The 23,634-nt window shown below is 37.6% G+C and overlaps 1 protein-coding gene across 4 annotated transcripts in view; it reads left to right on the forward strand.

The window, feature by feature from the left end:
• The window catches only part of COL21A1 (collagen type XXI alpha 1 chain), a 107,084-nt gene that overhangs the window by 61,309 nt on the left and 22,141 nt on the right, over window positions 1-23,634 (forward strand). For 3 of the 4 annotated variants that reach the window (XM_061989716.1, XM_061989719.1, XM_061989717.1), the window contains 2 exons: window positions 20,766-20,810; window positions 21,131-21,184. In XM_061989716.1, the coding sequence (XP_061845700.1) occupies window positions 20,766-20,810; window positions 21,131-21,184 (99 nt within the window). The remainder of the gene's footprint in view (window positions 1-20,765; window positions 20,811-21,130; window positions 21,185-23,634) is intronic. The other variant, XM_061989718.1, reaches the window with a different exon arrangement.

Consider the following 23,634-nt stretch of genomic DNA (forward strand, 5'->3'; position numbering starts at 1 on the left):
TTTCTGCTCCAAATACCTGTGAGATGTATTAACCTTCTACTTGTTACCATATCTTCAGATGTAAGAAAGGCAGAAAGTGAATGTTAATTAAAACCCATAAAATACAAGTGAAGAGGTTTTAGTATATTGTTAGTTTGTACACCATTACAAATGTGTTGAGATAGTAACAAGACTTCTGTGATTGTCCCTAGCCCAGACTGCATTAAATGTTTCGTTTATAGTCAGTGGAGGTACTTCTGAAGACCAGAAAGTCTTTATGCTGACCAGGAAATTGCCTCAAGGTAACTGGAAGGAGCTGTAAGACACCTAGTCATACCTGCTCATCTGCCTCTGTTGCTGGTGTAGCACCAGATGACGTGTGCAAATGTGGTTGTCCCATCTATTTCGAGCTTGGAGAAGCAGCAAAGGGCATTTCTGTGCAGCACCTTTGTGGTAAAAGTGTGTGATTGGACTATGCAAAATGAAAGCTATTCTTATCCATGGGCTATGTGTGCTTCCCTATTCAAGTAGAGGGTAGTTGGGTTTCATCCAGTGGAAAGTGAGCTGGATGAGGCCTATGTGGATGAAAAAAAGAACTACGGGAACTACTCAAGTAGAAGAAACAGATCTGTGAAAGGTGGAAATAGGGCCTGGTTGCTGTGGAAGAGTGTAGGAACATCATCAGAATATGCAGGGACAATCCAGGAATGTCAAAGCCGTTTTGGAATTTAAACAGGTAAAGGAAGTACAGGAAAACAAGAAGCACTTTTTCAAATACGTGAGCAGCAAAAGGAAGATTAGAGGGAATGTGAACCTGCAGATGAACAAGGAGGATGCCCTGGTGACAGAGAATGCAGAAAAGGCAGAACTACTGAATGCCTTCTTTGCCTTGATCTTCTCTGCCAAAGTGGGTCCCCGGGAAGCCAAGTCCCTGGAGGAGAGTAGCTTAGTCTGGAAAATGGATGATTTTCCCTTGATGGATGAAGATGGATTTAGAGACCTGTTGGGCAAGCTGGACACCCATAAATCTATGGGACCTGATGGGATGCACGCACAAGTGCTGAGGGAACTGGCTGATGTAATTGCTTAGCTGCTCTCCATTGTTTTTGGACAATCGTGAAGGACTGACAACGTGCCTGAGGAGTGGAGGATGGACAGTATCACTCCATACTTCATAAAAGGCAAGAAGGAGGACCTGGGAAACTACACGCTGATCAGCCTCACCTCCATCTCGAAAGGTGATGGAACAACTAATCCTGAATGCCATCTCAATATACATGAAGGAAAAGGTGGTTATCAGCAGCAGTCATCACTGATTCACCCAGGGGAAATCTTGCTTGACCAACCTGATAGCCTTCTATGAGAGTATAACTGGCTTGTTAGATGAGGGGAGGGCAGCGGATGTCATCTACCGTGACTTCAGCAAGGCTTTTAATACTGTCTCCGATTACATTCTCATCAGAAAGCTCAGGCAGTGTGGCTTGGATGAGTGGACAGCGAGGTGGATCAAGAACTGGCTGAATGACAGAGCCCAGAAGGTGGTGATCAGTGGAGCAGAATCAAGTTGGAGGCCTGTGGCCAGTGGAATTCCACAGGGATGGGTTCTGGGGCAGGTCTTTTTCAACATTTTCATCAATGATCTGGATGAGGGGACAGAGTGTACTCTCAGCAAGTTCGCTGAAGATGCCAAACTGGGAGGACTGGCTGATTCCCCAGAAGGCTGTGCTGCCATTCAGCGGAATCTTGACCAGCTTGAGAGTTGGGCAGAGAGGAACCTCATGAGGTTCAACAAGGACAAGTGCAGAGGAGTTCTGCACCTGGGGAGGAACAATGCCATGCACCAGTACAGGCTGGAGATTGACCTTCTGGAGAGCAGCTCTGCAGAGACAGACCTGGGAGTCCTGGTTGACAACAAACTGAACATGAGGCAGCAATGTGCCCTCATGGCCAAGAAGGCCAATGGCATCCTGGGATGCATCAAGAAGAGTGTGGCCAGCAGGTCAAGGGAGGTTCTTCTCCCCCACTCCTCTGCCTGGTGAGGCCTCATCTGGAGTCCTGTGTCCATTTCTGGGCTCCCCAGCCTAAGAGGCATAAAGTCTAGAGAAGAGGACACTGAGGGGGGATGTCATTACTTACAAGTATTTAAAAGATATATGTCAAGGGGATGGGGCAACACTAGTATCCAGTGACAGGACTAGAAGTAATGGGCAAAAGCTGGAACACAAAAAATTCCACTTAAGAAGAGACTATTTTACTCTTCAGGTGAGGGAGCACTGGCACAGGCTGCCCAGGGAGGGTGTGGTCTCCTTCTCTGGAGGTTTTCAAAACCCACCTGGATGTGTTCCTGAGCGACCTGATCTGCGTCCTGCTTGAGCAGGGGGGGTTGGACTAGGTAGTCTTTCAAGGTCCCCTCCAACCCCCAACCATTCTGTGATTGTAGGAGCTATGAGGGTTGTCTTATGCAGTTTACTGCTTCTGTTATTTCTGTTGTTCCTCCAATGTGCATTTGATGTATAACATGTAAGTGTCTCCTCTCTGCTCCTGTTTTCTACAATTTGATGCAGTCCTCTCTGGTGGGATATCCTAGTAGTTAGGGCATTCTTAGGAGAGAGGAACTGAACTCTGCTATGCTTTCCCTGTAATAACCTAATAGTCTGCCTAAGCGCAAGACAGGCCTTGGATAATACTGTTGAAACTGTATGACTCCATATTATTGACCAGCCAGATGCAACTATGACCCTGGGACAGCTCAGCAGGTTGCATGGATACCCCACCCACACAAACACACATGCAAACAGTTTTCATTTCTTCCATTCAGCCACATTAGTGTTAGACATTAACTAATTTATTAAGTTTGTGTGGTGGGTTGACCGTGGCTGGGTGGAGGTGCCCACCAAAGCCACTCTATTCCTCCCCTTCTTCAGCTTGACAGGGGAGAGAAAGTGTAATGGAAAGCTTGTGGGTTGATAGAAGGACAGGGAGAGATCACTCTGCAATTATTGTCATGGGCAAAACAGACTTGACGTTTGGAAAAAGTAATTTAATTTATTACCAATCAAATCAGAGTAAGATTATGGGAAATAAACCCAAATCTTAAAAAACACCCCACCTCTTTTTTCCTCTCAGCTTTAATTTTACTCCTGAATTCTCTCCTTCCTCCCCAGCAGCAGTGCAGGGCGATGGTGAATGGGAGTTGTGGTCAGTTCATCACACATCTCAGCCACTGCTTCCTCCTCAGGAGGAGAACTCCTCACACTCTTCCTTTGCTCCATCATGGGGTCCCTCACATGAGAGACAGTCTTTCACAGACTTCTCAATGTGAGTCTCAGGCTACGTTTTTTTCATAAACTGCTCCAGTGCAGGTTCTTTCCATGGGATTCAACCCTTCTGGAACAGACTACTCCAGTATGGGTCCTCCGTGGAGTCACAAGTCCTGCCAGCAAATCTGCTCAAGCATGGGCTCCTCTATTTGTAAGGTTCCACAGGTCCTGCCAGGAACTTGCTCCATCATCAGCTTTCCACAGCGTCATGGCCTCCCTCAGGCATCTACCCACTCTAGTGTGGGGTCCTCCCTGGGCTGCAGGTGGATCTCTGTTCCCCATGACCTCCATGGCTGCAGGGGCAGGGCCTCACTGTGAACTGCACCAGGGGCTGCAGGGTAATCTCTGCTCTGGCACATGGAGCACCTCCTCCCCTCTTTCTTCACTGACCTTAGTGTCTGTAGGGTAGCTTCTCTCACACATTCTCACTCCTCTGTTTGGCCACAGTTGCCCAGTTAGTCACAGAGGCACTACAGCTATCACTGATGGGCTCAGCAATGGCCAGCAACAGGTCCATCTTGGAGCTATCTGACATTGGCTCTGGTGGACACAGGAGAAGCTTCTAGCAGCTTCTTACAGAAGCCACCCCTGTAGCCACCAATACAAAAACTTTGCCTTGCTAATCAATACAATTGGTCTTGTTAAAAATTAGCCATGTTATGATACTTCTTACTTTAGCAAATAAAAAGAAGATGGTTGTGAAATGAATGCATCTTGAGACAACATCTAAGAGGCAGATGCTTTGAGATGCTTTGAACTGAATCCCCATTTCATCCAGCCTCTGAGAGGTGTGGTTATTTTCTGGACAACATGGTTTCTGGTATATTATTAGTCTTAATCCCCAAATTTATTAACAGGAAAAAATAGGTTGTAAAACTAAGTAAATATTTCTAAGTGATGTGTTGTTTTCCCTCAGTAACGCTATTTAGAGTGTAAGTTAACCAGACTGACCCAATCCTGCCCACTATGCAAGAGTAACGTTTGACAATATGGATGGAATAATTTAGGTAGCACTTAGTAAAGCTAGTAATCAAGCTCATTTTACCGATGACAAAAATAGGCCAAGCTGTCACTTAATGGCTAGTCATCTATCTTACTGATGACAAACTGTTTTGCTAAATATATTTCTTCAAAGGGCTAACTGTCTAAAGTATAGAATAAATCAAGCTTTATTTGAAAATCAGCCTAGCTGTCTTTTTTTAACATAGGTAGAGTTGTGTAAGAGTTTGGTTTCATTGGAAGCTGTGTTAAACTTCTTGTATTTACAATTGTGCATATGGGAACTGTTGTGGTGAAGCTGGCAGGACATTTATAACACTCTTCTAGGCCTAGCATATGCAGTCTTGCCACAAGTAATACATCTGAACATTTGCAACTGCTCATGTTTACTCTTCAGAAGTAATATTTTTCATAAATACAGCTGCAAACACTTAAAGTAGTAGCATTTGCTCTTAATATTTAGGTCACATCATAAGATCTCAGATGTGGCCTTGTTTGTGCCAGCAATAGCAGCATGACATGGTTTTCATCTTCTGCCTTGACTCCTGCTGTTACACCTACAGTCCTCGTTTGTCTATTGAACTCTTAAAACTGCATCAGCAATACCAGGTCTAGATCAATGCATTCTCTGAAAAATGTGTGCTTTATGTTAGGGTATAGTATCACAATTCTTTCTGAAATATGTTCAAGATACACTAAGGATATAGAAATCTCCAAGAGATGTTGCTGTATTTTTCTTCATAAACCAAAAATCTTTAAAATGCAACAAAGAAACTAGTATAGCCAGGAAACCTGTACATTCGGAAAACAAACCTAAAGTTGAAGTAATTCTACTGCACCTATAGCCATGTTAATAGAAACAGAAATCAAGGAAAGAAAATTTCCTGGCTTCGTCATGTGGTAGTATGCAGAACAAATCTTTTGTGTGTGTTTTTTTTCTTCTGTGGGCCATATAATATTACCTTGTCTCCCTTATTATACAGTTTTCCAAATCTCTTCCCTAGGAACAAATTGGCTTTAGTGAGAATCCGAGAGTGAACACCTTGAGGCAGGATGGCTTGTGTTCACTGTTGCCTTTCTTGTCTTTCTTTGCATAGGAAATTATGAAAAAGGCAACACAATTGCTAGTTATCATTTCTGTCTACCTGTATACTGAAAATAGTCCTTAGACATCCTGTTACTGGAACAAACACCTGGCTGCCAATCATAATAATAGTATAGGGAATAATTATATTCACTTATGTAAAATGTAAATGTAGTGGATTCAGTGAACTTTTGTCTACAATTGTCACTGACTGTCATTTCATAAACTGACATATATAAATGAGCAAATACTTGGAGAGTGGAGGATATTCTGGAAAAAAATATTTTACTTATATTTACATGCTGCAAAGAAATTTTATTTCACTTCAGTTTCACCCTTTTACACCTCTAGCCCTGTGTACATTCTGCTGAGAATTGTGGAGGAGAGAAATATTAACACCTCAATCATCATGAAGGATGTGTAGGCAGGAATATCTTTTATAAGATTAGCTAATGTAGTTAGATGAGATATGCAAGTTTTAAGGTGTTCAAGTTCCCCTTCAAGTCTACAACAGAATCTAAAAGTAGATTAAACATGATTTCTGTACATTTAACTTAGGTAGAACACAAGAGGGAAAGTAGCCAGTTCCTTGTGGAATAGGATGGAACTATGAATAATGGAAAACTTGGTAATTGTTTCAAACTGTTCATGGAAGAAAATTTTAAATTCACAGTCAAAGTCTTTACAGTAGAGGGTGGAGTGTAAGAGTTATGCTACTCTGTTTAGGAGAAAAGCTGCTATTTGCCTTTAGCGTTTTTTTTTTTTTTTAAAGGTTCAATTTTTGTGCTATTAGTAGTCATATTTATCAACTGTATTTGCAGACTTGTTTCTAATAACCACAATATTTGAGAATGCAGCATCATGTGTGAATACTTTCAGTCCTATCTTCCTATTTCACAAACAGAAGGAGCAGCACAGTGCATTAGTGTTGACCGAAAGAGGTGATGCCCACTGGCTGAGTAGAAACAAAGCACTTACACCACATGTATGCACAAATGTATATTTTGGTAATCACAACGATATGCTTTACTCAGTGCACTTATTAATGATGTTATGTTGGTTTTTACTGTTTTGAGTTAATAAGAAGCTGTTTACTCAACATTTATATTTTATATCTGAATTTATGTGCTGAGTCATGAAATACTTCAATATGAAACAAAACTAAAAGCTCTATAGTATATCAATGCAATAGACCTTGTGAAAAATATTTCTGAAAATGTTACTGTTTATAATTTAATGCACCTAGTCTGATTATTATTGTATTTCTATTTTTAATCTCTCAGTAGATTAAAGCATAAAAATCCTGTTGTATTTCCGGTTCTCAAAAGATTGAGTTGTGTGGATTTAGTACCTGTGAAAGTGTTTCATAGAGTATATCGAGTTTTGTATGGTCTTAACGTAGGTACTACTACAAAATATTACTCTTATTAAGTAATATATTTAGAAGAAATTATTTCTCATCAGAGAAAAGTGATCAGGAAACTCACCAAACTGATGTGAGTGTACCAAAATTCATAGCTTCAAATGTAGTATTCATGCTTTTTGACTTGTCTGAGATGCTTTGATAGTAGCAGCTGGATTCTGAAGACTGGTGGCCTGCTTTTCAAAGGTTTCAGCACTACAGGCATAAGTGAAGTAAGAACTAGTATTTGTTCTGCAAAGGACATCTTGTGGGCCTTGAAAGAATACCTTATTTCTTTCTTGAAAATTCTGACTTTGACTTGTGAATACATTTATGTGTAAAGTGAAATGGTTATTCAGGTGGGATGGGTTTTTTTACATAAACAGTTGATGCACTACGACTTTGGTAGGCATATGCTACACATCATTATTTCTTTACAAGTAGGTTTGGTTAATTGAATTAGTTTTTTTAGTGATTGTTTCTTCTAACTTCTGTATGGTTTGAGCAGACAGGACAGTCTTGCTCACGAGTTTCTCATTGCTGGAGTTACTATAACAGATTGTTAGTCTTGTTCACACTTGAGGAAGGAGGAGATAATAGCTTTGACAGCACAACACTTTGAATCATTGTTCTTTAATTACACAGTACTTTCTGTAAGCTCAGCCACATTTTTTAGACTGCATGCAAGTTTTCCTGTCAATTTTAACTTTTCAATCCACTTTAGGTGAATATCTTTTTAACAGACTTCATTTGCAACCTAGATTATCTTCTTCATTGTGACCGACAAATTATTTTTAATGGAATTCATTCCACACTATATTTTCAGCAGAGTTAAATGCTGTTAGGAAGATAAATATGAGAATGTTGCTGTGAAATAACAGGTTATTAAAGACTTCTGGAACCTCAGGCAGACTAGTCTGACTATTCTATTATTCCCAATTGACAGAAATGATTAAGACATGACAGCATAGTTGTTGATCCAGAGCATATTGAAGTCAATGGAAAGATTCCCATTGAATTCAGTCTGGACTGAAGCCACAATAAATACTGTAATAAACTTGAACCCACTGACCTAATGCAATTTGGAAAATAATGCCTGCTTTTCTAAGTTGTAAAACTAAAGACTCTGCTATCTTCTGTCTGTTCCTCGTGATTTCTAATGCTTGAATTTCTGACCTCACACACTATGAATTTACATTAATTATCTTAATTTTCTATAATTTTATAGTATCTATTTTTATTTTGTCTACAGAGGCATAGAAAAGTATTATTTTTGGATGGTTTCAGGCAGTACCATTTTGAACTCAGTAACTTCAGAAAATCCAGTGGAGAAAAGGTGGCCTAACTCGCTGCAATTTCTTGAATACTGTTTTATAGATGCAATGTTAACAGAGGTGATTTCTTAAAAGATGTAAGGAAGTACAAAAGGAGCTGTAGTTGTAAACCTATTATGGACATGAATGGCATGTGCTATAAATTGTTATAAATAGTACTCAGAGCAGTCTGTTTTATACTTGTATGCTGTGATGACCTTTTTATGGCTACACTAGCACTTTTCTTATTAATGGGATGATGCTGGAACACAAAAAGTTGCATTGAAATATAAGAAAAAACTATTTTACTGTGAGGGTGATGGAGCAGTGGCACAGGCTGCCCAGAGGGGTTGTGGAGTCTCCTTCCTTGGAGGTCTTCAAGACCTGCCTGGACATGTTCCTATGTGACCTGATCTAGGTGAACCTGCTTCTGCAGGGGGATTGGACTAGATGATCTCTAAAGAGCCCTTCCAACCCTACCATTATATGATTCTATGATTCCTCCTCCCTTGCATCTGGTTTGTAAACTTAGTGATAGAAATATCTCCAACTAATGTCTTTTAAGAATTTAAAATCTCCCTGCTGACTTGCTGAGCTGTATTACAATAAGCAGGTGCTTGTTGTTTGTTAAAATGTCTCTCAGTAGTTTTTTAATCTTGTATAAATAAAAAAATCTGTTAAAATGGTGTGATTCTAAATGAATAGTCGTGTCAAACGTGAAGATGTAGCTTTCTTAAGAGTGCAATAACTGTCTTCTATGCACAAAATTAGCATTAGTGCTTATTTGTTTATATCCCATAAGTGATTCCAATGAACTAGTCCTGTTTATACAACAAAACCACAGACTCTTCAGAACAGTGTAATTTCTTCTACTCGGCAAAATAATGTTGGGTATTTATTAGAAATTAATAAATTTTCATGTAGAGGCTTGAAACTTGATAGTATAAGTTATCTGTTCTAGCAAGTGAGCTTTAATTCCCAGATGGAGTGCTTTGGCATAAGCTTGCACTGTCTGTAAGAGCTGTGACACATTGTTCCGTATGTGGTTTTTCCCACTATGGGAGTGATCACATTCACTTTATACTGCAGCTTCAGCCTTCAGCTGTCACGTTCTCAGCTTGGCTAAGGTGGAGTTTAGAGATCTGGAATGAAACTAAGAGTGAATCAGCTTGGCAATATGGGTGTATTGAAGAACACATCAGATATTCCCATTTGCCCATTTAAATGCTTGTGCATTTAGGAGACTGGAGACCTTAACATCAGTTGCAGAGACCACAACACATACTTAGGAACATCAATACTTTTTTTTCTGAGTACCAGAAACTAGTTTTTCTTGGTATTAATATTGCAATGGGCTTATCTACAGAGTTGATTTATCAGTATTTGAAGATTATATCTATACATGTGGCTTTTCAAGTGGGAAAAAGTCAGCTTACTGTAACTGGTTCTCATGCAAAATCATTTCTGATGTATTTTGTATCAGAAATTTCTTTACTTCCAAATCTCAGTTTAAAATGCAATGGCTTAATTGTTTTGTGTGTGTGTTAATTTCATACATCCAAGAAAGACTTTTCTGAAGCAGGAGATGCTTGAACACAATGTTTGGACTGATGTATGTTGTGTATTGGGCTGGTATAAGTTTTCTATTGGGCTGACATCTGCCATATTAGCATCAGGAAAGCTGGTATTTATACTTTCAGTAAACAATGTTTTGTATATGCTGATTAATCTTGAAATAGCAACATTTCTCCATTATTCTTGCCATACAATTTTCCTCTTAACTCCCCCAATTTTCCAGGAATACTTCAGGACACTGGCATGTCCTTCAGGAAAATAGATTACACATTGGAAATTACATCTTTAACAAAATGAATTTTGTATATTCCTCAACAGAAACTTTATGCCTAGGATCATAAAAATAAATATATACCTAGTGAAATACTTAGGAATTTAAATGACCTACTGATAGACAAAGTACCGATCAGTCTCTATTGGGTGGCAATATGATCACATGATTTTGGCCTGATTTAGTCATATATGCATCACCTTTTAACCAAAATACGATATGACAAAGTATTTGAAGTAGTTGAAGTAACATTTTCAGAGTTTATTGGGAGGAAAGAGCAAAAACCAAAATAAGTTCTTTTGATGACCAGTGGAGTAAACATCCCATTTGTGGACTGTGTCAGAGAAGTTACAAGTAAGAACTATGCAAGATATTTTTTCTCTTTGTGTTAAAAATATTTGGCAGCAGTGCTAGCTTTGTTATTTGTGTATTTGTCTGTGCTAATTTTACGCTCTCACACACCTTACACAGGTGGGATATAAAGTATCCCAGTTTCTAATGTCTATACTGATAGAATTGAGGATATTTTTAGTAACAATAAATCATCATTTTGACAGTATAGAATTCCCTGTCTTAGAACATACTAATTTAGTTTACCAGATTATAAATAAAAATGTAATTTTTCAAGATTATTGATCAGCAACTGCATTCAGTCACACAAATGTAATTTATGTTAGACTATGTCAGACTGCAAAATGCATGAATGTGTAACTAATGTGTGTGTCACTCTCTTTTTGGTATGAATTGTGTTCGTTAATGTTCATGCTAGGGAATAATCAAAAGAAAAGACAACTGAGTGCCTTTAACACATCCCTTAAATCCCTTTCTGTCTTTCTTTCCTAATACACTATGGCCACTAGGATTTAGCATTTTGATTTACAATTTAGGTAAGTATCTGCTGGAGTTTCCAATGGCTCTGGAGACCAAACAGAAACTTCCCTCAACTGACTGCTATACTTCAAAACAAAACATAGACAGTGATGTGAATGAAGACACTTGGAATGTAGCAGCCACAAATATTTAAGTTGAGCTTATTTACACATTGCTATTCTGTTCATTGCTCTTAACATATTTATGGTGAGTTACTTAACCTCAAGTAGAAAGAAAATTATCAAAAAGATACTTGACTTTCCTTCTCCCATTAAACTTCAACAGAGTAGTAACAGAGTAGCCAATTTTCTTGCTAGTCATCATTCCTCTTCAACATATGGGACAACCCAGGAAAAAATTTGCTGTACCTGTGTCCGCAGAGGGTCTGAGATACAATCTCCTTGAGAGCTATAGTTAGGGTGGTGATATGAAGCAATTTGGCTGTAACTTCTTCAGGGCTCTAAGGGCTGCATCTGGACATCTAATCTACACCCTGTACTCTGATAGTTATCCAGTATGGGTTTGATTTCATCTCATAGAGACAAGTACATGTATTTAGTCCGTCTCTGTGTTATGGTTCTTCTCTGATAAGAGACTAACATCTGCAGAGGTTTAGTCATCCCATCATGAAATGCTTGTCTCAAGTAGAGATGGTAATTTTCTTCAGAAAGTTGCCTGTTCCTTTCAATTAGCTCAGATAGTTTTGATTTTTAGATCAGTTAAAGTTAGTTGAATTGAATCCTTCCAGAAAATGTGGAAGAGAAAACCAAGCAAACAATTTAAAGCAGCACTTCTTTATTATTTTCATATTCAAGTGATAGTTGGACTGTCAAAGTAACTAGTTTCTTTTTATGCTGCTTCTGTGTGTCCTTCATGATCAATAACATTGCATTATTTAGTTTGTCATGTACTTGATAGTGTAGAAATAAGAGAAGATACAGTGAAGTACGGAAGATTGTAGTGTTTATGAGCCTTAAAAATCCTTTCATCAGAGAAACCATGTCAGTATTGCTTATACTTAATATTCTTTCTATAAAGAAGGTGGTAAAGACAGTTTTGTACAGATCAGATGGTTTGCCTCTTTTCAGAAAGCAATGAAGGCTGTCACTATTAACAAAGAGCTTTAAGCCTGAAACTGAGAACTTGATGCTCAAGTCTCAAGACACTTAGGTTGATACAGTGCTACAGAATTTAGGGTAATTTGGTACAGTTAGTGTTTCCATTTTTATAATCTTTATGTATTAAAGTTACAGTGAATTGAAGCTATGGAAAGTCTTGTCTAAATATAGGCTGTCTTTAGGGCCACCAAGATGATCAGGGGACTGGAGCATCTTTCTTATGAGGAAAGGCTGTGGGAACTGGGGCTGTTTAGCCTAGAAAAAAGGAGACTGGGGGGGGGGGGGATTGTATTAATATTTACAAATATCTAAATAGTGGATGTCAGGAGGTGGGGACATTCCTTTTTTTCTATTGTATCCAGCAACAGGATAAGGGGTAATGGGATGAAGCTGGAACACAAAAAGGACATAAGAAAAAACTATTTCACTGTTCAGGTGAGGGAGCCCTGGCACAGGCTGCCCAGGGAGGTTGTAGAGTCTCCTCTGGAGGTTTTCAGGAACCACCTGGACACATTCCTGTGTGACCTGATCTAGGTGGACCTGCTTCAGCATGAGGGTTGAACTAGATGATCTGTAAAGATCCCTTCCAACCCTACCATTCTCTGATTCCTATCAATTGTGAAACAAAAACCCTTAATAATCTTTAATCAGAGTAAATTTAAATCCATTTGTAAGGTTTAATTAGTGTTTCTGCTAAGATTAAAATGTGATGGCATAAGACCTCTCCTTCCCAAACTGATCACCCCCTCTCCAAAAAAATGCATATTTTAACATTTGTTGTATTAGAAGTCTTCATTATTATGTATGTTATAGCCAGCATTTGTGGGATTTTTGTCAGATAGATAATTGAAAAATATTGTATATTTGTGCTTAGCCATCATTCTTAAAAGATTATGTATCACAAATCAACTAGTACTCTAGTCTAATGAAACAGGAGGAATGAAGTGCTTATAGGATCCTGTTCTTAGGTCACGCTGAAAAAAGTTGACTTTGAGGTTTTGACACATTTTGCTTGTATTGGATCAATATGGAATAAATTAGATTCACTAAGGCCAAAAATAAAGAAATGTACTACAGAAATGAAACCATTTAAATAAAATTAATTTTTTCATTAGTAATTAGTTTTAGTGATTAAATTTTGTCCTAGTGATTGCTGCATGAGCCAAGGTGTGATTTGGCATCTCTGTACTTGGAAGGATTTGATGCCAGTCTCTGCACTGACTTTTAGCTATGTCTTAAACAGATAAGAAATGCCAAGGAGACTCAGACTAAAGGAATTGTCCTGAAAAGAACAAATTGTTCCTGAAAAGGAACTTCTTCTCTGACAATGAGTAGGGCTATGTAGAAAATGATATTTTATAATTTTTTTGCCTGTTTCCTGCCAGATTCTCTCTGTCAGAGCTTTTGGGACTTCCTTAGCCAAAAATGCATGCTGGCTCATCCTACTTAATAGCCAACAATGGACCAATTTTCTAGTAATTTTACAATCCTTTTTTGGAATGCAGTTTTACTGTTTTCATTTGCTACATCCTGTGACGAATTTCACAGTATGCACCATATGGAAAAAATGCATGATTTGTTGTTAAACCTACTTGCTGCTAATTTAACTGAGTGGCTCCTTACTACAGGAGAGGGGAATGGCTGAAAGTTGCATTCTTCTACATCAATGTGACCTACGTGAACAGAACTGTGACTGTTGTAGTGTCAGACAACTGATTTGATGCAAGGAGCAACACAGGCTCAGTTTCTTTTGAGGAGGCTCTGCAATCCTCAGCCTGTGCTCTCTTATGTGTGCAAGGTGCTCAAATTGTGTGACCCATTATAAGCTTGTCTCCATAATTTTAAGTAATGCAGAAATTTTAAAAACATTTTGAAAGGCACGTAACTGCTTGAATATAAATGTGAGTGTCAAAGATGGGTCAGTTTGTCAGCTGTTAGAACTTTTTAGACAGATGGGATGTTGCTTTGCACAGTCTGTAAGGCTAATGACTGGCGGGGCAGTCAGGGGGAGGGCATCGCAGTGTCACCTGCAGGGCTGAGCATTTGAGTTTTGTCTGGCCACTCTTGGATCCACAAAGATGTGACAATTCTGATACTTATATTGTTTTGAAGTGACACTCCCAGTTTCAGCCTGTGGCAGGACATACACAGGTTTTTCTTTTCTGTTACTATTTCCAGCTTTGAAATTACAGTTTTCCAAGATCTGTGTTGTTGGCAATGTAACAGGGGTCACAGTGTTCCACATCTGACATATGTGTGGTTTAGTTTTAATAAATGATTTGCCAAAAAAAAAAGTGTTTGCAAACTCTGATCTTATAACTGCAAAGTTCTTGGTAATACTTTTTCCTTTCCTGCATTTAGTTTAAAGCTGCTGCGCTAATCCAGTGGATGGTCATTATTTCTGTGGGAATAGTTCTTTGTATTTAGCCCATTTTTCCTGTGTTCTCCATTCCAGCTACTCAGTAGTAGCAGATGCAGCTTCTTTGAATTTCTTTTATGTATATTTTGCTACTTTCTCCAGCAGAAGTTTTTATTCATTGTACAAACTGTGCTTGTGTCTTTCATTCTGTTAGGGTTATGAAGGATTTGTTATAATCTTTTAAAAGTTATCTTGACTGTTGTACCTTTATGCAAATTGTGTCTTGACTTGTTACATGCTGAAAGTAATTTTTTCTTGTATCATCAAGTGTTCTTTTCAAGTAAGAATCAGTAATACAGAGTCAGTTGTATTTTTCAGGTGTTTAAAGAGTTCATGGGAACATCTGGGTAGACTTGACATCTTTTGTGAATCTCGTTCTACTGCCATAATTCATACAGTGTTCTTTAGTGTCTTCCCAGAAACAGAATTGTGGATTTTTCAGAGTGAAGTGAGCCATTTGATTGAAAAAAATAATTTAAAGAAGTCATATACACTAGATAAAACATATTTTTGTCAGTAGTCAGGCTTTTATGAGTTTTGGACTCAATCCTCAGCTGACCTGTTAAAGATTAGAGTCAAAATTAGAAGGTGGACCTTTTGAGACTGATTATAGTTTCTCAGTGCCTGTCTGGGAGTCTTTTGTGAGGTTTTTGTCACTGCGTGAATTATGAATGATCCTTAGGGATACAGATTGCATTTTTGTTCTGTAAGGGAGCAACAGTCTAGAATGTCACAATCTTTTCAAAACAGTTTCTAAAGGTTACTCAATGGATCCATTTTTTAAAATTAATATAAGTTAGACAAAGTAGATTCACAGCAAAATAACTTCACTTACTATCCTAATAAAAAACCAAAATACAAAACCAGATACTGTCTGAATGCATAAAATAAATCATTTCTAGTAATATTCAACAATAGTAGTAGAGAAGCTGGTAGATTTTTTTGACCTCAAATACAGGCCTCCGAAATAAAGTCTATACTTACCTTACATTTTACTGCTTTTTGAGAAGGTCTCATTGTTTAGATAGGAAGTATTGTTTCATCATAACTTTTACAATCATGATAATTTTTAATAGAGGTATTTTTGTCTTCATGTTGAAAGAAAAATTGATAGTTTGAAAAACTGTTCCATAGTGATTTGTCCTAGACAATATTTATCAAATGTTTGACACATTATGAAATAAACCTAGATGTACTGTATTTAATGAGGGGCCTGTTTCAAGCAGTTCATTGAAAGAGTACAGTTTCATTTATCTATCCTAAGAAAATTAGATAATTAGTAATGGTCTCTCCTTCTTCTTGGGGAATTGACTGCAAAACAGTTTGCTTAACAGAGAAGCTTTTGGAACTATTCTACAATTTTGTATCTTCCAGAGATGGAATTTTGTGATAATGGATATGATATCTGTAGGCTACAAGCTTCTACTTTCCATGTGAGGGCTATAAGCCAGTACTGAAGAATGAAGTCCTACCAGATGCTGATGACATGAGTAATACTAAAGACAGTAGCAGAAAGTAGAGAATAGAATAGGCTAATAAATATTCATTTTAGGGATAAAATAGTTCTTGTTATGCATGTCTTCTTCTGCAGTTCTCAAGCATAAACAGGAGAGATAATCCATAATACTAGCTAGAAAAAGGGGGAAATATTTTGAGAAATGTAGTTTGTAGCTAAAGTAAAAATACTTACACCTAGCTGATCTTTAAGTAAGGCCTCAGGCAAGTCACTTAATGGATTTTTTATGAGACTGCATGGAAAAAAAAATCCAGCTGTTTAATATAAACTAAAACAAAAGAAGACACTTCATGATTAATGAAAGCTACAGGAAAGGTTTTCCAGGGATTGTGAAATGATATTCCTTTTACAGTTAAATCCATTGTGGCTGCCAGGTATTATCAAAGAATGGAAGATACATTAAAATTGCTAAACTGGGACAAAACAGAGTATTTGTACAGAGTTCTGTGTCATTGTTGAAGCTCATCATCACAATAGAAACAAATTCACGCTTTGGGATGTTCTGAAGGCCCAGCTGTGAGGGCTGCAGCTGAGGAAGACTGCATCAGGGGATTTAGTTGCATACCCAGATGAGCATCATTCTGTGAAGAAGCTGTGTGACTGACCCATGGCTAAGAATTTCTATTACTTGCAAGTAGAGCATACACATATTTCCTTTTGCCTGTGCATATCCTAGTTTATACTTCTGAGGCTTGTGATTCCTAGGTGATGTGAAGACTTTGGTAGATGCTTTTGCTATCTGAGCCTATAGATATTTGTCAAACCAGGCATATGTAAAAAAGCAAATAAAAGAAAAACAGAGGTGATTTTTGCTACAGAGAGCAAGACATTAAGATATGTGGGATTTAGTCACCTAGGCATTGGCACTACGTGCCATTTGAGACCTGTGGGGGCAAATGCAATATCTGGCACAGTTCTTACAGCGGAGTGACATTGTTTTCAAAGTGTAGGTCACCTATCCCACACCACCTTCAATGATACCAGAGACTATGACAGTTTCCTACATGGCATTCAAGTGTCACTTTAGGTCCTGGGAGTACCCTGCAAAGCCTCTGCAGGTGTGTAACAGGAGCTTAGCTGACAGGCTTCTACGTAAACATATGTAACACGGGATGGAAGATAACTGATTAAACAGGCAAAGGAGGCTGAGTCTTACTGGCTTTGAATTTCATGTGATTAAGATTAAAATAATTAATAATATTACAGTCTTTTATGGAGTAAGGGAAGGCTTCTCATTTAAGAGAAAATATCAGAGAAAGGAAGAGGGCATTTGAATTAAATTAAGGTAACTGAGAAAGTCAGATTGATGCTGAAAGAAGTAAGACAGTGGTAAGGCTTGCAATAAACATTTTCAAACATGAAAAAAACCTGAATAAGCCTCATGTGAAAGTTGATGAAAAAGAAGAAGAGGAACACGATGGTCCAACTCACATAAGGACAGAAATCACTAAAGTCCAGTAGATACTTTCATTTTTAGCTGTTCTAGCTAGAAATGTAGTGCTGTGTTTTATTGGTATTATAACTGCGTGTAGGATAAATAGAAACCATTTAAAATAAGTTTTCTGGAAACACAAAAGAAAACATATAATTTCAAACTCTTTTTCTTACTTCATGTGAACAAAATGTTGCTTTATAGCTTTGCAAGGGACATTCCCAAAGATATTTCTTTTTCCATAGGCCGGTGAATCATGAGTTATTCCATAGCATTGATTCTGTTACTCCCAGTTGGTGGCAGTTTTCCCATTTGTAGTAGTTCCAAACATTGTGTTTCCTGTAGTGGCAGAAAAATTGCATGATGAATCTGTTTCATATTAAGTTTTGATTAGACTCAGACATTTGTGATAATTTTAGTTACAATATACTCTTCAAAAATTTTATCTTTTTATCTTACAAATGAAGTAAAACTAGTTGCATTAAAGTTAGAATACATTTTTTGATAGAGTAAGTTTACTTTGATAGTTTTGTTTGGTGATATGTCAGCCTGTTAAACACTTCCTATTAAAAGCACCTTATTACTCATGGTGGCCAAAAAGTACTAAGGTTTTAAGGATTTGTACTGCATGTAGAATCTGTATTTCCAAACCTTTATTTAGGTGTTCAACTAAAAGTGAGAGAAGAAACTCAGAATATCTAAATTACTTTTTAACCTTGTCTTCTGGGAAAGTACACGTAATTCTAATTATCATAACCAGAAATTATCCATGGGAAAGGAAGTAATAAATTGGGAACAGATAATAAGAAGGAGACCAAATTTTAATTTTTTAGGCATCCTGGAGCTGCTCCTACAGAAATAACTCTTCGTAATTACTGAACTGTGGAAGCTATACATAGCTTTCATGGGAAGACCTCATTTGAGAACAAATTAAGCACTTTCTTCTTCGTTTGTGCCAATTGACACATAGAGAACTGAAAATCCCCACCCGTGTACTGTGGGAATCACTCATGTTAACATAACTGAGGGGTTTAATTCTTAGCTGACCAAATGTCAATGAGTTGCAAGAGATTTTTGTCTGGACCAGCTCCCATGGAAGTAAGAGCCCAAGTTCTGTGTTTTTGAGTAGTGCAGAGTCAGTCAGAAGAAAAAAAAGAAATATTGATATAATTTTACAATTTTTATTCTTTGAGTTTTATCTTTCTTTGTGACTGATGTAAAGATGAAGTTAAATATCTTGTATCAGCAATTACTTTTAGCCAAGAAAGTTCAAGCACACTCAGCATTATGTTTCTTCTTTTAGCCAGCACTGTGCCCAGGTGGCCAAGAAGGCCAAAGGCATGTATCAGGAACAGTGTTGTCAATAGGAGCAGGGAGGTGATCAGTCCCCTGTACTCAGCTTTGGTGAGGCCGCACCTTGAATACTGTGTGCAGTTTTGGGCCCCTCTCTACAAGAAGGACATTTAGGTGCTGGAGAGGATCCAGAGCTGGGCTACCAAGCTAGTAAAGGGTTTGGAGAATGTCTTTTATGAGGAACAGCTGAGGGATCTGGGGCTGTTTAGCCTGGAGAAAAGAAGGCTCAGGGGAGACCTTATCACTCTCTACAACTACCTGAAAGGAAGCTGTAGCAAGGAGGGGGTTGGTCTGTTCTCCCTAATAACAAGCAATAAAACAAGAGGAAATGGCCTCAAGTTGCACCAGGGGAGGTTCAGGCTGGATATGAGGAGGAATTTCTTTCCTGAAAGGGTTGTCAGGCATTGGAACCGGCTGCCCAGGGAGGTGCTGGAGTCACCGTCCCTGGAGGTGTTTAAGAGACAGGTGGATGTTGCACTTAGGGAAATGGTCTAGTGCTTGATAGGGCTGGGACAAAGGCTGGACTTGATGATTTTAAAGGTCTCTTCCAGCTGCAACAATTCTATGATTCTTTTAGGTATGCTTATATATTGTAAAATCATTTACTGTTTGGGATAAGTATGTGAATCATCTTCTCTCAACCCCACAAATAGCATAGAAATGTAACCATGGATATCTTTGGTACCACCTTTTAGTATGAGAAGGTTGCTGCTGAAGTCTTTTTCAACGTATATGAAACACTGTCTTGTATTACTGGTACAGATATTTATGATGTAACTTTACATTTTTCAGCTACAGAAACTAACTGTTAAATAATTATACTGAGAAGTCATGGACAGGTCTGTAGTTTCCTAAATGTGGTGATAAATATGCCTTTATTTGTGCTAAAGAAAACTATCTAAGATGGTTTTGGCCAAAATTTGAGTGAGAAGAATTACGTTATACAATGTGAGTAGAAGTCTCAGAATGAGACATTGCTTTCCAGGTTTTTTTATTGTATTCTTTGATCTCATCTGTAATGATAGATACATTGGAATTTTGATGACCTGTTAAATACTCAGAATGTCATTGTTAGCTCATATGGCATTGACCAATGAACTGTTTCTGCTTAATAGGGCCATTATTAACTAGAAGCTTGGTGTAAACTGTAAAACAATGGAACTGTCTTTTCCAAGACAGCATTGCACAGATGTAATACATATGGAAACTATCAGGTTATTCCTAGTTGTTAAATTCATGTTAATTTTTTTCCCACAGAATTAATTTGTTTTGGTAGTGTCTAGAACACTCCTCTTCCTTTCACTGCAGCATATTATTTTCAGTACTAGATTAAAATGTAAAGTGTGCAACCCAAATTCTTGCTGCAGATTAATGATGGTACAAATAAGAGCGATGTCTGTCCAATGGATTTGAATAGTTTTACTTGAAAGAAGAAACAGTGTAACTGAATGTAGGCTACAGTTTTGAGTATGTGTGGAGTTTTATTTTGAAACAGAATTATGTTAAATTTAATGATTACTGTAAGAAAACTGAGGTATACTGTAGAGCTAAATGAGCAATGATGCTGAAGAAATGATAGAGATCTTCAAATATTTGTGTAAGTAGAAGCTAGCAAATATCAAAGATAATTATAGCCATCTCTTGTGTTCTCCTACAATCACTGTATTTTAGATGGAAAACAGGATTTGTCGCAGTCCTACTGACCAGGACTTTTCTTCTATCTTATGCGGGGAAATCTTGTGAATATTGTAAAGTGGTTCCTTTCCCTGTGTCAGTCGGGGTTTTTAGTAGAGGACTGCAGCCCTTGCTGTGCAACTTGGAGCATGTGAGTCTGCCCATTGGCAGGCATGATCTCCTGGCCCAAAAGCATCAGGAAACAACCAAACATGCATATTTCACTGTATCCTCAGACAAAATCGTTGACGTGTTTCCAGCAGAAGCTCTTTCACTTTATGTGTTGTTTGTTTTTTTTCACTTTCTATTTCCTGATCATATTTTGAATCTGCATCATATGACAAATGTTAAACTGATGAGGATGTGAAGGGGGGTTATATGTTATTTTTTTCTGGACAAGCTATTCCATGTATTTAAAAGGTTTTCTTTTTCCCTCTCAGGGAATTCCTGGAATCCCTGGAAATCAAGGAGCAAAAGGACAAAAGGTATTATTAATAGTTCAAAACACACTTAAAACTTGTGCATATATATACTCATTCCAAAGTAAGTGTTCAGTTTTGCTCAGTTTTCATAGTGGGGATCAAATCATGCTGCAAATTAACAGAGACATGCTGCAAATACTTTGTGGCATGTTTGAAAATCTCTCATTAGGTTTTATTTCAGCCATTCCAGAAGGAATGAATAATTTCATAGTAGTTTGAGAAATAACCCTAACTAAATAAATCTGATAATTTAAAAATATTTCAAAAAATTGGTAACTTTAATCATTAATCACAGAATTCTTCTCTTTATGTAAAAAACACAGGGTGAAATTGGACCACCTGGTCAACCAGGAGCAAAAGGGTCACCAGGGGATACTGTAAGTTTGCAAAATGGTATAATTATGAACAGATAATTCTGATGCTATCATTCTCTACTTTTAATGAAGAAACAAGCAATGGCAAACCCAGTAACAACCTAGCATTGTCAGGTTGGCAGATATGAACAAACTAAGTCTAATCTCTGAACTCCTCCTAAAATATTATAGATCTACTTCTCTTTTCAAATTGGTAATTTCCTGGCTAGACATTTGATAAACAAATACACCAAACACAGTAAGCTGAATTTACTCTCTGAATTAGTTAACTTTGAATTAACTTCAAAAGTACTCAAGTAAATTTGTTATGAAAGTTAAGACTGATTTAAATATTGTCATACTGTGCAATGGATTTCTGAAGATGCATTTCAGGGTGCTTTTGTAATAGTGCTCATTTGACAAAGACTGAGAAAAGCTTGAGATCGCTGAATTCCCCAATTGCCTAACGAGAGATTTTTAATTTGGTATACAGGAAATAGAAAAGAATTCATTCTTTGTGGACAGTTGGGCTTACCACATCTTTATTACTGAGTAGGGTGATTCCCATGTTCTTTATAATCCTTTAGAACTAACAGTAGTAAAATAATTTCCTGAGACTTGGTGCAAGTAGATGCAGACGTATAAAAAGTGGAAATTTAAAGGCAATTGAGACAGCTGCTTAAAAGTAATTAAAGATCTTTCATTAATTATTAGGAATTTCATAATTGGTTGAACATAGGTTGCTTGAAAAAATAATTATCTCTTCTGTTGAATGTTTATGTGATTTCATTGTCAGTCGTCCTCACTGTGAACATGTCTTTTTCCAGTTTTTATTATGTGCTTGAGATATTTTATCTTTGCTGATATGTTTAATCTTCTTTGCTGACTAAAATACTTCTGACTTTTCTGGCATACACATGGCTTAGCATCATAAATAAGCTTTTACAATAATAATGTGACTTTTTATGTAGTTAAAGAACCTATGTTTCACCTTATATTTGACCTCAAGCAAAACAATATGACTACTGCTACTAGAGTGGAGTAATACTGCAGAGAATTACGTACAGCATTAAGATGAGTGCTGTTATCTCTATGGATAACAGAGCAATAAATGGCTAAACAGTTTAAATATTCTAAGAAATCTATTGTTTCTTCTTAGTCTAAATATCCATGTGATAGTATTAGGTTAGTGGTTGGACTTGATGATCTTAAAGGTCTTTTCCAACCAAAATGATTCTGTGGTTATATCACGAGACTTTATGCAGTTGTAGTCAGGCTCCAGAATTAGTAACGCTTGTTGGGGAAAAAATTAAGTAACATTTCTTGATGTGAAGCTGAATGGCATATGCAAATATTCAATGTGTGAAAACAAGGGGAAGAAGATCACTTGCTTTTTTCTTGCCTTGTTTCCTTATCTTGAGACTCAGTATATGTTGTGCACATAGTGGGCTTCTACATGCCCAGTCCCAATAGAAGAAACTTCAATTTCTCAGGAAGCAAAGAAAGTGTTTCAGTGAAAGTATTTAATTAGGAAATTCTAGGTGAACCTGCTTCTGCAGGGGGTTTGGACTAGATGATCTCTAAAGGTCCCTTCCAACCCCTACCATTCTATGATTCTATGAATTCCAGCATTTCTGTAGTGTTATTACTGGGATAAATATGCTTACATGGATACTGCTTAATTTCTTTAGCTTGGAAAAATGGATTTAAAGAAAAATAATCACCAAGTCCAACTCTGTGATTCTGATTTTCTAATATCTGAACTAGAAAGAGGTATCAGATTCATATAAATTTGTTAGCATTGCTTTGATAAATAAGAGACTAACGTAGTTTACAGAAGTTAATGTCAAAGCAATTAATTCTCTTGTATCTGAATTACACTTAAATCAGGCATTATATTTCATTTGTAATCAGTCAGGTTGTTCAGACCTTCAGAGGGAGGAATGATCATATATCCTGTAAGTCAAGGCTTGCTCTGTGTCTGTACACTAATGTATCTATATTCCACAACAAGTAAATCTCACCATTTTTGGAGTAGTCTTTTGCTTTTGATTATACATTTGTCAAAGTGATGCTGAGGTCATTGATTCCACAAAGGGAGACTCATACCTTTAGCATGATTGGATTGTGCTGAATACTGCTTACTCATGGGGAATCCAAATGGTTATGTGGATTACCACTTGAAGAAGCTGTGGAGATTGTTAAACTGTACATAAACGTTTTCAAGTTTTATGGTCCACAGACCTCATCTGTCCTTCCTTCCTTCCTTCCTTCCTTCCTTCCTTCCTTCCTTCCTTCCTTCCTTCCTTCCTTCCTTCCTTCCTCCCTTCCTCCCTCCCTTCCTCCCTTCCTTCCTCCCTTCCTTCCTCCCTTCCTTCCTTCCTTCCTTCCTTCCTTCCTTCCTTCCTTCCTATTGTATTTCATCAAAGAAAATTCAGACAAACTATTGATGTGGTTTGTGCTTTCTCTTGTAT

The sequence above is a fragment of the Colius striatus genome, chromosome 2 (assembly GCF_028858725.1).
Source record: "Colius striatus isolate bColStr4 chromosome 2, bColStr4.1.hap1, whole genome shotgun sequence".
NCBI classification, from domain to species: Eukaryota; Metazoa; Chordata; class Aves; order Coliiformes; family Coliidae; genus Colius; species Colius striatus.